Here is a 15494-nt window from a genome sequence, read left to right as displayed (position 1 = left end):
TGAAAAGAAAGGGAAAAGATAGGCAATGACCACCAGGGTTGTAAGCTAGACTGAGAAAACAAAGAAGAAAGTGTTTGGGTGAAGGTCATAGCAAGCTATATGCTACCAGGAAAACTACACGGATAATTGGGCAAATTGACAGAACTGCATTGTGAAGGTGGTGGTGGAAAGCTGCTACCAAGGTAGAAAGAGCTTATGGATAGGAACCTCCATCAAAATCAGATTCTTTTCAACACCTCTCCTAATGCTATTTTTTTTTTGAGAGATGACATTCTGTGTTATCAGTTTGAATTTACAGAAGGCAATGTCATCATTCTGTAGGTCAGCAAGGCTTACTTCAAATATCCTGCCTTTCAGTCCATCAGATCATTTTGGTTCCCTGAGTCCTAGTTACTAACGTCTTTCCAATGTTTTGAATACTGACTTTTGCTGGGCCCCTGACATCATGCCAGTCTTTGATAAGGGATCAACTGCTTTCTTCTTAGTGCCTTTCTTTCCTCTTTTAGTGAGGTGTTCGTTCTTGCCTGCCATTGTATCACATCAAGAACCAAAGAGCGTTGTATGTAGTATTACAACTGTGGTCATACTATGGATTGTAATGGTATTACAATACTGACAAATTTATTTTTTAAATTTTTGTAGGATGAAAGTCACCTTTTCCCCCAGATTCAACATTGCTTTTTGAAACTGGTGTTACTTTGGCCACCTCCTAATTCTCCAGTACAGAGGCCGGTCTTACAAATTATACATGTTCGTTGATCAATTATGTGCCATCAAGTCAGTGTCAACCCTTAGTGACCACATAGACAAACCTTCACCAGGATGAAACGTGTTTGTTAGGTCAGCATTACTGTATCCATGTTAAGAATATTCAGTGGAAATAATCTTGGACCAATTGTTTGGTTATTTTAAATTTGTCACTAAAGTCAACTGTTAATACTATTTGCTTTGTTCTTCAGAATTTCTTCCTCAAAATATCAGTTCAAGCACAGATAACTCCCCAGCCTATCTTACAGTATCTAATTTGTAAATCACTCTGACTAGACTGAAAATAGGAACTGGAAAAAACTGGCTTCAACAATTTTATTTATTACTACATGCATATCCCACCTTTCTGCTTACATAAACATTAGAATCAATAGTTAAAAGCTTGGTGAAAGAGAAGCATTTTTGCCATTTTCCTAAATATTGGGGGATACTTAATGTTTTTCAAAGGAAGTGATTTTCTGGAAAGCAAAATGCCACAATATTCTAAAAAGTTAATGATAGTTCATGTCAATGTTTTTGTCTGACAACTGGTTTCAGCAACTGAAATTGGAACAACCTTGTGGAAATATCTCCTTGAAAATGTTCTCCTTTTCAAACTCTCCTTCAGCAAATATAATCAAGCCTGTCAGATTGATTAATTGATAGGGATTGAATACTCTTGTTCTGTAGCTGCCATGACAGAATATAGTCACATCAATAACAAAAAGCCACGTCCTGATTCAGTTATCTTTTCTGCTTGCAGATTCAGGCATTTTCGTCCTCTTTCATTAAAGCTATTTGATGACAAACTGAAAAGAAACGAAAACAGAAAGTATAACAAACTGCTGGAACTGAGGCCAGTTCTTTTAGTATGGATTGTCATGCCACTTCTAATTTACCTTCAAGCTACTTTTCCCTACTAGACTAGTTTTCATTCAGTTTCATGAAGGAGAATTTGCTTTATACATTATTTCAGAGGAGAAGAGAAATTTTGGAAAAAGGCTCGTGGGTGGACAGCAGTAGTCTTGCACATACATACTTGTCAGTGGTCAAGGAGCCAGTATTCCATTACAATACTCTCCCTCTCTCTCCTGCAGTCTTCTCAGCTTCCCATAGTTTAATTATATCCCAAAGGAAACTCAGCCCACAGGGCTTTTTTCACCACTACAAGGAAATCCTGCCCTTGAAAAGTTGTTCAAGAATTTCTCCTTCACCTACAAAAATAATTCACCCAAGCTCTCTGCTGACATATAAAAGCAAGCAGCACTGAAATAATCCAATGATGTAATAAGTATGAGCTAATTAAGTGAATAAAATGTAGTTACCAAAAGAGAAAATACAAAGGGAGGTGTATATCCTGACCTATGTTTGGAATTAGCTATTTTAGAGGATGCTCCAGACACGACAAATACCTGAGACATAATTCATAAGCAGATATTGAAATAACGAATACATGTATCTTCAGAAATATGAAGTCTTGTGGTAGTCACATGCAATGAGCTAGGTATATACTGGGTTCTGATATGAAAAAAACTTTCATGCACTATATATTTTACATTTAATGGCCCTTTATGTGAACAAAATTAGGGCAGGAAGTTGGTGGAACCTTGAGATACCAGCACAAACTTTAGCAAGGTACAATTGTTACTCAAATGCAAATTCTATATATCTTTTGCAGGGAAACCTAGCTATTATATACCCCTTTCAGTGGACAGTGAGTGGGGAAAATTTGATCACCTAAACTTAGCAATGTAATTCTTATGGGGACATTAGTTAACTTTTGGTTTCTCCAAACATGCCACTTTATTTCTTCAATTTTCACATTTTTGATCAAGTGCCATCAAGTCGGTGTCAACCCTTATTGACCCCACAAATAGATTTCCTCCATGATGATCTGTCCCTATTGGGGTCTTCCAACCGTGCCCGTTGCCACTGTAACTGAGCCCATCCACCTTGCTGCTGAGCCCATCCACCTATTCTTCTCTTACATCTTTTCCAGCATCATAGATACCTCATGAGAGCTAGGTCTTTGCATAATATCTCCAAAAGTAGGATAATTTGAGCCTGATCATTTGTGCCTCAAGCATATGAATCTCTCTTCCAAGGCCTCAATTGCTACTCTACCAACTGCAGCACATTTCTTAATTGCTAGTTCCTTTACTGGTGGCAGTAAAGGAACACATCTTGCTTTTATGTTTTGTCAATTTAGATTGAACTTGAGCATAAGACCCCATCAGCCTCCTTTTCTTCTGCATCAGTGGTTAGAGCATAAATTTGGATAATCATCATATTAGCTTGTCTACAAAGTGTAATTGATATTATTTGGTCCCTGATTGCATTATACCCAAGCACAGTCTTTGCTATATTATTCTGACTATGAAAGGCAATACCATTCCTTTTGTCTCCTCAATAGTAAATATGATCTTCTGGCTGAAATTGTCCAGTTCCTGCCCATTCAATTCACTGGTCAAATATGTCCATGTAGAGTCAATTCATTTCATATTTCACTATGTTGAGTTTTCCCATAATTACCTTTTCACGGTAATTCTGTCTTTGCAGCTTCAGGTTTTCTCTTCCTGCATGGCAACATCAGCAACTAGATGTATGGAACACTTTAATCTAGCTGTGTCATAAACACCATTGTTACTCTGATAGATCCTCAGCTACTCCTCAGTAGCATATGGAGTGCCATCATCCAACACTACGTCATCACTTTATCTTGCCTGTTCTTGTGGGCTTCTTAGCAAAATACAACAGTAGTTATATAGTTATGATTGTCTCTAGCATCCTTCTATTTTGCTCCTGTGCAATATAAGCGCCTGCCTGTTTTAGCTGGGCAGCTTAGATGACCTTCATACCTTGGCTGACCCTGCTGGGAGCATACCTCTTGGTGTACACTCCCAGCAGCCCCCCACCTCACCCTGCTACAGTGAGACGGCATAGCAGGACTAACTTCGCTACTATCTTATTACAACACAAGTTTTACTGTCTGTAAAATGTATTAAAGCAGCAAGAATAATATTTTAATATGGGGATAGCTCTATATATGACTGTACCTATAGAAATTAATTAAACATTGTGGATATATTGCATATCTGATTAAAGTGGTATGCCAGTTTCCAAATAAAACACTCCTGTGGACACTACATGCTTAAGCAATAATGTCTTCCACAGTTTATACCACTAACAAGAAGAGACAATTCAGCTTGTTGAAAGCTGAATAATTTTACAAATGAAGAAAATACGCATTATCCAAGTGCTCATGCCTACCATCTCTCTTTAAACACATTTTAACTTTGCACTTGGTTCAGCCAGTTTCAAACTACAGGTAGTCCTCGTTTAGTGACCACAACTGGGACTGGCAACTCCACCACTAAGCAAAGTGGTCACTAAGTGGGAAATCATGTAACTGCGACTGTGCTTTCCTTTTACCCACTTCCCCACCCTTCAGAGTGCTCCACCCCACCCCGTGTACTAGGATAACTGACTTGAAACTGACAAGACTAATCAGTTTTGCATCTTTGACTTTTGTTTCCTCCTAACCACTCCCCTGCCCTTTGGAATGCTCACTTGGCCCCTGGGATAATTAACAAGAAGGGAATTAAAGTGTGTATTTACATTCATTGAAGAGGAAGGGATTACGAGAGAGTATGCAGGCCCACAATGGGGAATACACATTGAACAAAATGCACTGGCAGCCACAAGTGTGCTATGCAAACAGCCAGGTGTGTTCCCCATTGTGTGCTAGGCTTACTCTCTTGTAATCCCTTCCTCTCCAATCTCTCTACTCTGTGGTGGTGGGGGGACAGGTCAGGCACAGAACAACACAGACTGACTATACTGGCGATCACATGACTGAGGGATGCTACGAAGGTTGTAAACTCAGGAATTGATCTCAAAGTTATTTTTTCAGTACCGTTGTACCTTTGAATGGTCACTGAATGAGGCAGTCGGTAAGCAAGGTCTACCTGTACTCATGATTGTAGTAGCCTTTATGAGCCTTCTCCAAATTCTTCAATTCTTACTGCATTTGTTGTGCCTGTCCTAATTTTCAAATAGAAGTGGTGTGCTGACTTTTCTATTCGGCTTCTAGCAATGGTATGCTCTGTCATGCTTTTCATTTTACTCTGTGAGAGTATACCATATCCTTAACTGGAGACCTAGAGCACAAAAGGATGAGCCAGTTATTTGCAGCAGCATGAGGGCTGATAACCACTGAGAGTATGAACTCAGGTCCTGGCTTGATAAGGTGTGCATCCAACTTGTCTTCCCTTATATATATTTAATAGCTATGTCCTTTTGTTTAAACTCTTTTTCTATGCATGTGGATTAGTGTGATGTCTGGATAAATATATATGATTGCTATGCTGCTGTTGGCAACTTTTTGGCCTTGGATCTCCACTCACCATTGGCCAGAGACCCTTTAGAAAGTAAATCTTGTCAGGAAATCTTGTACAAAAGCATAGAAAACTAATGAAAAGTTGATGTTTGGAACAGAATCTTGAGTGAGATTTTGGAGTTCTCATACAAGATCTCGGTGTTCCCATCTCAGATGTGGGGGGAGGGAGGAGTTGTAGTGCCACTTGGACTGATGACATACATCTTGACATTTGCAAACTCATGTTGCTCATCTTTTTTATACTAACAAGAGTTCTGTCTCCAAATATCTGAAGATGTTCTTCCAGAAGACGAAGAGTACTCATTCTTAATTGAACCAAGGAAATAATGAAAATCAAGGGCTAGATGGCCACCTGTCAGGAATAATTGGTAGCACCCTTAATTCTAGTCCTGAAATGCAGGATTGGACTAGTTGACCTTCAAAAACCATTTGCTGTCTAAAATTCCCAATTTTAAAAACATAGTATACAAATATAGGGTCAGTTTTCCATACCAGGCAATTAACTGAAGTTCTTCACCCCCACAAACACTCCACTAACATATCCATTTCTAAGAAGACAAGCCAAATGTTCTCTTCCGGCCTTATCAACACTCACCATAAAATAGCCACGCTAGTGCAATTTTTCATTAAGTCCTGGATGAATGGGACAGAGTTCTCTGTGAAGGAGTTGTCTCGAAGCTTTAGGCTGTAGAGTCTGTGGCTAGTTCTCAGAACAGCACAAAGTTCTTGCATACAAGCATCTGTGAGGTAATTGCGATCAAGTCTGGCAAAGAGAAATTTAGAAGCCACATCACAGGCTCACTTGCTCTTTCATAACAAAATCAGAATATACACATACACACATTCATGTATGTAAGTGTGTGAGAGACACAAATTATTACAGATCGTTCTCCCCCCCCTCCACTTTAACCAATTATATTTGAATTACCCTTGGGTAATGAGACAGAGTCTTCCTGGTCTAAGTATTGCCCTCTGCCTTAGACTTGATTCAGCAAATGTTACCATGGATACAAATCAACACCAGCACTATCTAGGTTGTACCCTTAAGTTCTAAATGCATGGTGTAATCTCCAAACATCACCTTGTCATTTATACTCATTTTGAAGCCAAGCAGGCATCGAGTGATATCTGTCCTCACCTAGGCTAATATTTAGAGGTCTCACCCTTACAAAAAATCCTGGCCCCCAGTACTATCACATCCTAGCACTATAGTCAGTGTTAAACCCCAATACATAACAGTGTTCAAAAAGCTTCCCTGGGAACTTGGGGAAAAAAACAGTCCATCTCAGCTGCATGTTGTCACAACACAGAACCACATCCAGAACTATCACATGCCACAAATTACTAAAGGAGGAAAAATCCATAGGCTCCTGTGGAGACCAAATGGCTGAGAAAGCTTGAAGATTTAGCACAAGAAATGCCTAGAGTTCTTCGTTTACCTATGCTTCACGCACCTTAAATGCCAGAGGAACATTGGAAAACTTTTTGTAAGCTACCAGAAAGCAAACATCCAAGGCAAAGAGCTCCTTTTCCTCAGTTGACTGAGGAACAGACCTTCAGGTATAGCCTGAACTTGAAGGTGATAATTGATCTTTGTATGTTTTTTATGTAAGTTGTCTGCTGCCTTCGAGCTCTCTAGGAATAGCTCATCCTATCCTCATCCCTGCCTTGCTCTTCACTATCCAGATTGATTGATTGACTGTTCCAAACATCAGTTCTGAGTAACTAATACCTAATTAGGTACCTCAGGTTTTCACCCAACTTCCTATTGGTTATCAGGACAAAAATGCCCATTTGTTCCAAGACAAAACATGCACCCAACTGTTTAGATGTCCTTTTGCTTTTTATTACTCACTCCAAATTAGTCAAATTACAACCCAGTTCCTTCAGAATGGTACAGAGAACGTTCACTCCCGAGTTTCCAAGTTTGTTATCTCCAAATCTGCAATGTAGAAATAATAATTCTAGAGAATCAGAATCATAAATATTCTTTCAAAATGTGAGAAGAAGGTGCAATTAGGAAAGCAAGGATCATAACATGAAAGGCATTTATAAATCTCAGCTTCAGTTTGAATTTAAATTTGGAAACAGGAAAGGATGGATCACTTACTGTAAAGCTGTACAGTTCTTAATTCCTGGAGCCAAAGCTTTGATGTGATGAGATTTCAACATGCAGGAATTTAAGGTAAGGGAATGATCCTCAATTGTACTATGCTGCAGACAGAACGCCAGGACTTTGCAGTCTAATACTGACAGTGTGATGTCGGACAGGTCAATACTTTGGAAATGATGCATCACACGCTTTACAAATTCTGGCTCCTGGCTCTCAAACAAACACTGAAAAAAATTTAGCAGGCGATAGCCTTCCTGAAGGAATTTCTTAGCAGCTACTTCTTCTGCCTTCTGCAATAAGAGAGGCTTCGCAAGGTCAGAAGTCTCGCACTGGAGGGTTTGCTCAAAGAAGATGTGCATGTTTTCACTTGTCAGGCCAAATATGAAACACACAGTTAGTACAAAATGCTGCTGATTATGTGGCTTCTCCCATTCAGCCAATAATCTCTGCAAGTCCCTCGTAATGTTGTCCCTCTCTTCTGTTGTCTCCTCTGGCAGTATATACCACATGGCAGCAAAAAACTCTTGAAAGCAAAGATGGAAAAAACTGTAGAGATTGCGGCAGCCCAAACCCCTCCTGAATGCTCTTTTATCTAAAAAGAGGTCTTTAAGAGCAGAAATATCCAAGCCATGTTCCTTCAGATCCTGCTCTTCAAAGAGGATTTTTTGTTGCATTATGCCGGCCCTTGCCAAAGAACAAAGTTTTCTGAACTCATTCTGAGGGGAGGTTTTCCATCTAGGATTATCATGTTCAAGGAGAACACGAAAAAACTGCACAAACACTTTTGTTGTGGTGTCCAAGGTGTCTGCAATCTCATCTTCAGTTTCCAATTCTATTTTAATCACAGAGCAAATGATCCAGCACACCATTGGGATGAAGCAGATGGTGGACACTGCAACAGTATTTTCAATGAATCTCAGTGCAATATTGGCTTTCCGCTCATCTTCAAAGAACTTGGAAAAAAATTCACGGCGACCTTTTTCAGAGAAGCCAACAATTTCGGTGAACCTGGGAACCTTCAAGCATTGCTGCAGTCTCTCTAGAGCACCAGGCCTTGTGGTGATTAAGAGGAAGGACTCTGGCAAGAGTATCTTCCTCAGCAGGCTGTTTAGAATACTTTCCAAAGGCATCTTTAAATTAGGCTTATCACACAAGTAACCTTCTTCACATTCAAAAAAGCAAGAAAGCTCATCAAAACCATCAATGATAAAAAGCAGCTTTTCAGAGTGGGCTAAGATTTCTTCCACTGGGGCATCTCTGTCCTGACACTGCTCAACAATAAGATCATCCAAGCTGCTGACTTTCTCAGCAAAGTTCAATTCCCTGCAACGAATGCAAAACACATAATCAAACATATCCGGATAAAGCTGCCCAGCAGCCCAGTCCAGCATGATCTTCTGCACAGTCATGCTTTTTCCAATCCCTGCAGGCCCTTGTAGCACTACTGTTTTGGGAATTATTCCTGATGCATCAGGGTCAAATAAATCTTCAAGGTCAGTTGATAAATAATCACTGTTGGTTCTGAGGATCTCCAGGTGCAACCTGCCAGTGGCAAGGAGTTCATGTTCCTTTTGCTTCTGGGGCTGATGCTTCTTGATAAAAAGCAACTCTGCATAACATGAATTCAAAGGAATGCTCTCACCACAGAGACTGTTCCTTTCTTCTGTCATTTGGCAGAATTCTTCCTTCACATACTTGGCATACTTTTTTTTGTAACCTAGTAAAGTGCCAGAAAACAAAGAGAAGACCCCACCATCTAGTACGGTATTGTTCATAACTTAGCGGTCTATCAAAAGAGATCCTCCATCTCACAATGTTTCTTCTTCATGTCCATCTACATCATTCTTCCACATTCTAGTACCTTCTACCAAAGGCTACACTGACTCATGGGGATTATGAAAGTCACAGTTTAATATTTCTAGAGGGCACCGTTTGAGGATGGCAGGTATAAACCACTGATTCCTCCAATTTATCTTGGGGTTTATATACAGGAAGTCCTTGCTTACCAGTAAGTTCAGCAACTGTTTGAAGTTGCAATGGCACTGAATGAGTGGTACTTACGACCAGTCCTCAAAGATCTGGCTGTCACAGTGCCCCCGCCATCACATGGTCACAATTTGGGCACTTGGCAACCGTCTCGCACTTACAATGGTTGCAGCATCCCATGGTCACATGACTGCCATTTGCAACCTTCCCTTCCAGCCTCCCACAAGCTAAGTCAATGGGGAAGTCAGCAGGGAAGGTCACAAGTAACCTGGCAAGACCCCCCGGGCCTTCCTGAGCTCATGCCCTGCCACACCATCCACCCCGACTTTCCTGCACTCGCGCCCCACCACTCCCTCCCCCAGCCTCCCCCAACTCGCACGTGGCCTGCGCCAGGCCTCCCGAGCCCTCTCCTGGCCTCCCCCAACTCGCACATGGCCTGGGCCAACCCCACAGCACCCCCACACTCTTTACTTGAGATTCCCTCCACTTCCCGTTTAATGACCCTGCATGTCTTGGGGTTACAACAGCACAGGGACTGCCAGGATTGTCGTCATTATGTGATGCTGTCATGTGATGTCACGCTTTACAACTGCATCACTTAGCAACAGCAATCCTGGTCCCAATTGCCATCGTAATCCAAGGACTACTTGGACACTTATATAAATGATTATAATGGGTTATAATGAGGCATTCACATACCATGAATGTGATCCTTGAGCTCTGAAAAGGAAACACAATAATTAATTAGCTATGAACTAATAGTTCAGTTCTAAAGGTCCCACTGAACAAAAATATAGTTGATTATATCTTCAAAGCACTTTGAAAAATTAATGGCTTTGTACCAAGTATATTATTATTATTATTATATACACAACAACATGAAATCATAGCTGCCAATTCTTTAGCTGGCGTTGGCCTTCAATCGCATCAAGTTCTTCCCAAGAACCTAGGATGTTGTAACATATCGGTGTAGTATATGTGTGGGTCCAAGCAGTGGGGCCTTTTGTAATTGACAGATAGAAAATCTGCGCATTGACAAAATTTCCAAGTGCCATCCAAGGCTTTTTGGTATGGCACCCAGTGGAATTGGATAACCATCTTGTAAATTAGAAACAGGAAACCTCTGGCCTTTCAGACATTTTTGGATATTTAAACTCATCTCAATCACAGCAAACACAGTCAACAGTTGGTTAGAATCCAACAACATCAAGAAGGTCAAACAGGGGTCTGTTAAAAGCATCAATCATGTCAAAATAATGATATACATGTTGTGATTATAAATCACACAATTATTTGTGTCATGATGCACATACATAATTCATGTCATTCGTATGACGATGCAAAGCACTTGTTATTTGCACACATACCCCATAGATGTCTATGGGGCCAAAGTTCTCCCGTCTTGCCCTAAATGATTACTTGCAACATGAAACAATTGTATTGCTAATATGGTATATTACAGCTAATGAGCAGTATTTGGATCCAAAGCTGGCAAGGATGCTTTGGATCTGGCATGAGCATCCTCACTGTATCTGCTCCTTAAAAGAACCAGAACTTTTCTTGGTTTTCCATGGTAGCTGTGAGGACTCAGGAAAATACCGTGTTTGAGTTAAGGAGGTCTTATGGCAGAGAAAGGTGCAATCACATCACTCCCCTATTGCTGCCTCCTTAACTCAAATGTGTATTTCCTTAGTGCAACTCCCTTAAGGTGCAGCTGACAGGTACACGTTGCCCAAGCTAGAACAGAAGCACTCTTGCCCACTCTGGATCTAAATACTTCTAAATACTTATGTTTCAGCAATCCATACCTTTGCTGAGATGAGAAGCAGTTTTCTTAAAACCCATGTCTTCCAAGACAGTTATCATTAGGATAGCCACCTTCTCTTCATAGAATTCGACAAGGAGATCCACCAGATCCAAGCAATCTGCATTTTCCAACCGACCACGTGGAATATTCTTTCCCTGAGGAGCTGCTACATGTCGCAGCTTAGACTTAAACAACTTAATGTCTCCTTCCTCAAGCTGTTCTAAAGCATCTACTAGCAAGTCCTTCATCTTTCCTCCTCCAGTGTCCATTGCAAGGTCACGGCCAAGCTACAAACACAAACATATTTTAGGGGCTAGAAAAAACAAAGCAAACGTTGGCATTCAGAGTGGATTGTGCATAATCTTGGCAGATGGGTGGAATACAGGGAACCCAAATTACAACCTGTACTGAATAGGCATTTAACTTTCACTTACCACCAGCCATTTCTGAGTTTCAATTCACACTCAAACCAACTAAGGCCAGGCTTGGGATCATGAAGGCAGTATTGTCTTTTTAAAGCAAGAGCCGAAGCTGGGAACTTAAGCTGAGACCACGTTTAACCAGGCACACAGAATGGTCTGGGGCAGAAAAGCAACTATGTACTATTCAAAATCACCATGAAATCCAGCTACAACTGGCACCAGAAAATGCCAGAAGGTACTTTTGGTCTCTACAGTAGAAGGCACCCAATTCCTACCAGATGTTTTCTCACCAAGTAAAAAGTGTGATATACCTGGTACAAACATACAGGAGCCAACATGGTCTGGGAAGTCAAAGAATTGGTGTAACTTGAACAATTACATATTAGGTCTGATACAGTTTCAGGGTTCTGAGAATGGGCAATATAAGGGAAATTACCCAGCTTGTTGGGGAAGGTGACGACTGGGGGAGGCAATGGCAAACCACCCCACTATAGTCTGCCAAGAAAATGTCACAAAAGCTGCATCCCCCCAAAGGTTCAGACATGACTCAGGGGCCTTTCACCTTTCACAACTATAAATCAGATTTTGGAATTAAAAGTACTGAAGATAATTTTTGGATCCTCCATGCCAAGGATCTATGTACAGTAGACTCTCAGTTAACCAGCACCCGTGGGGATTGGTAGATGCCGGATAAATGTAGTTTCTGGTTGCTTGAGAGTTATTATTAAATTTTATTTAAAGTATTGTTTACTCAGTTTTTTTGCTGGTTGCTTGAGAGTGAGTTCTGGTTAACTGAGAGTCTACTGTATTATTTATTCGATATTTTTTTTTGCCGGTTGCTTGAGTTCTGGTTAACTGAGAGTCTACTGTATGGGTATTTGCCTTCCCCTTATAACATATCCAGCAGCACTGCAATGCCTCCTTCACTGGCTTATCTTTCAGATTTGCCTTTATTTTTTCCAAGAAAATATGGTCACTGTAGCTATATCTCTTCACATGCAATCTTACTGCCCTTTATGTCTGAGGATTAAGAGCATTCAATCAAGTTTCTAAATACAAATATTTTTTAACTACCATTTTACTCTAAGCTGTTTTGTCAACGGCATATTTCCTTTTATTATAAGCATATTTGTGGAAATTATTACTAGCATCCAGCTTCTCTATTTCTTAGCAACAACAGCCTTGAAAATCCTTCAATTGAAAAGCAGAAGGGCAACCAGGTAAGAAAGGAAGCTCCTATCTGACTAACAAAAAGTCCATTTTTCCATATGTTATAAAACAAGATTGGGCAGCCAAGACCTTGCAAATCGGTGTAGAATACAATTCCAAATCTTCACACTAGCCAACTTTGCCGTAATAATGCTAGGAAACATATATTAAAAACATAGGAGGCTGCTATGGAGGTACGTTGTGGCTTTGCGGCTTTGTGTATTCCTGCTGAACCGCTCCATCGCAAAATGTCTCAGCAAGGGGCTACCCCACCGCCAGACCCTCGCCTCGCCTCTGCCCCAGCGGCAAGAAGCGGGTCTCTCCGTTTCCTCTCGCGCTGCCGGCCATAGTTCAGGCATTTTCAGTAGAGGGAGCAGCCTCCACCCTCTGCACCCCGGGTTTTATCTGAACTGCGTTTCAGTGAAACGCAGCTTCCCTCCAAAAAGGACCGTAGGCCAGCCCCACCCACCGTCTGCAGGGCAAAGTATCCGTGGCGGCAACGCCGTACCAGTTTAGCCCAGCTGCTAGGTGGGCTTCGCCAACTCCAAGTACCTCACCTGACCGGGACGGCAGCTGAAGGAAAGCGAGCCAATGCAAAACAAGTCACGCTTCCGGAGTCACTTGCAGGTCACGGCATCTGCCTGGCAGCCGAGAACGAAAATGAAAGCCTTAAGCCTGACAAAGGGAGGCGAAGGAGAAGCTGACGTGGAAAGCAAACATTTGGGGCTAGGCTTGCCCGAAAGAGGCTTCCCCCAACCTCTCAGCACTGCTCCCCCGAAGGAGACATTTAGTTTCTTTTGAGTGAACGGGACAGTAGACTTTAAAACAGATAAAAGATGTGCACTCACAGGGAGCAAAGGGGATGTGTAGGGTAGCATAAAGTGGACAGAGACTGCACAGAAAATTTCCGGCGGGAAGTAGTGTGCGGTACACCGGTGTAGCCAGCATGCTGGCTGGGGAATTCTGGGAGTTGAAGTCCACGCATCTTAAAGTTGCCAGGGTTGAGAAACAGGGCCTACATAGCTGAGGGGGAGAAATCCCTTGCATCTGCAGTTGTAAACATTTTGTCCAGACTGAGAATCTGTTTCTGTCTCAGCTCTTCCATTAAATCCAGCTTGCAATTTATCATAATCCTGATGCCCCTCCATCTCTGGCTGTCTCTCTTCTGCTCAGATAATAAGTTAAGTTTGAGTTAAATAGAGCTTCCCTTCCATTTTTTCTTGAAACTATTGATGGTCTAAGCTTTGATCTTTTAGTGGCTGGGAAGAGTTATATTTGTACTGTGTATGTAGAAAAGTGGAAAAAAATCAAAACTGGAAAAATAAAATAATTACTTGCAGGAAGCTCCTCGTCCTGTTAATACTCAGACTACATATTCATATCACCCATGGTTTTGACCTAGTACATTAACCCATTTTGGTTTATTAAATAAGGTATAAAACTAATCAGGCATACTGTGTGGAATAAATCATACACTGTCACGTGGGAATCACATACTATCACATGGGAATTGATGTAACATTTGTGGCAAATAGCATGACATTCCTAGAATGAGTTAAGATCGCCACTTAACCTTCTCTGTTTGTTAACCTTCGTCTATTTAAAGCCCAAACTCTAAGGGCAGGACTAACTTTAAAAAATTCTGCAGTAGAGGGAATCCACTACTGGCAAAGAAAGAAAAGAAGAAATTCCTTTAAACCTTTGAGTACATGAAGTATTGGTGTTTAGCAGGGAACTGAATTCTTGAAACTCTTTATAGTACAATTGCGAGATCTGGGGCAGGGGCAGCAAAATATTCCTGCCACTTATTTCCCCAGAAAGGATCAAGAGTATTTTGCAGATATAATGGGGGCATGTCCTACTGACTTGGGAGAAGAGCTAGAGGGAATTTTAAGCTCTGTAAATGGTGAGTGGTATCTTCAAGAGTGAAAAGCAATGTTTTCAGGCTGTTGCCAGTGGTCTTCTGAAAACGCCGTCTTACAGGCATAAGAAAAGTACATGTAGCTAAATCTGTTTTATACCAACCCCATTTGTTATACCTCCCCACATCATTTTTTTTTAAATTTTACTTGAATTTCAGAAATTTGCATAGTGCTGATACATTTTAATGTGCCCATAATTTTTGATACAAGCTGTTTCCAGGATGCTTATTTCTTATACGAACAAGTAAATTCCACCATTTCCTATAAAACAGCCATTCAGGTGTAGGGACAATGCAGCCACCCTGGAAGACATATATGGGGTCCCTTTACCAACCTTTGCCCAGACTGAAGAAGCTGCTTGGACAAGCAGTGAAACGTTTCTACCAAAAAGAGAGAAATCCAGTTGCCATGACTCAACCTACAGACAGTTCCACCTGGATAACTCAGAATCTTCATCGACATATGCCTATAAAACAATTATTCACTACTCTGGCTTCTCATAGGAAGGATTTTATCAGAGACATTTTCAGGTAAAGCCATCTAACCACTGATATATCCAGATATTGCCATTGTGTAGCAATTATAAGTAAAAATTAGTTTTTTACTTCGCAATTTCTTATTCTAGCTATCAGATTTATGTAGCAGTACTAGCTGTGGAGAGAATTGAATCATTTGTTTAGCTATGTATATTACTTTAAATACATTTTTCCAAAAATCTGATGTTTTATCTCATTCCCACCAAAGGGAAAAGAATTTTGTGTTTTATTTACAGGCTTACCACCATGTTTTGAATACTGAGAAAATGCATGTGAGATTCTTATTTGAGTTTGATGCCACCGATGTAAAAATTTGATGCATTTTCTGGAAAGATGCTGATAAAAATCCTTCA

At 40.8% G+C, this 15494-nt stretch overlaps 1 protein-coding gene across 2 annotated transcripts; it reads right to left on the bottom strand.

Annotated features, from left to right (window-relative positions):
- Positions 1-1110: 1110 nt before the first annotated feature.
- Positions 1111-13346, bottom strand: LOC134489377 (NACHT, LRR and PYD domains-containing protein 3-like). Of its 2 annotated transcripts, XM_063292021.1 has the most exons (7): positions 13241-13346; positions 11054-11339; positions 9945-9965; positions 7257-8976; positions 7002-7088; positions 5742-5909; positions 1111-1556 (listed from the first exon to the last, which is right to left on the bottom strand). In XM_063292021.1, exons 2-7 carry the CDS (start codon positions 11319-11321, stop codon positions 1457-1459), a joined length of 2364 nt encoding a protein of 787 aa, XP_063148091.1. In that variant the 5' UTR covers positions 11322-11339; positions 13241-13346; the 3' UTR covers positions 1111-1456. The 2 variants fall into 2 exon arrangements, with proteins under 2 accessions (XP_063148091.1, XP_063148090.1); XM_063292020.1 differs by lacking the exon at positions 13241-13346 and having other exon boundaries at positions 11054-11652.
- Positions 13347-15494: the final 2148 nt, after the last annotated feature.

Source organism: Candoia aspera, chromosome 2, assembly GCF_035149785.1.
Source record: "Candoia aspera isolate rCanAsp1 chromosome 2, rCanAsp1.hap2, whole genome shotgun sequence".
NCBI lineage: Eukaryota > Metazoa > Chordata > Lepidosauria > Squamata > Boidae > Candoia > Candoia aspera.
The sequence above is the reverse complement of the archived record's forward strand: the minus strand, read 5'-3'. Positions and strand labels throughout refer to the sequence as shown.

Coding starts and splice junctions, on each gene's coding strand:
- LOC134489377 (XM_063292021.1), bottom strand. CDS start 11,321: ATGGACACTGGAGGAGGAAAGATGAAGGACTTGCTAGTAGATGCTTTA. Junction 8,977..9,944: donor GCTCAAGGATCACATTCATG/GTATGTGAATGC, acceptor GCACTTTACTAG/GTTACAAAAAAAAGTATGCC. Junction 7,089..7,256: donor AAGAACTGTACAGCTTTACA/GTAAGTGATCCA, acceptor TCTACATTGCAG/ATTTGGAGATAACAAACTTG.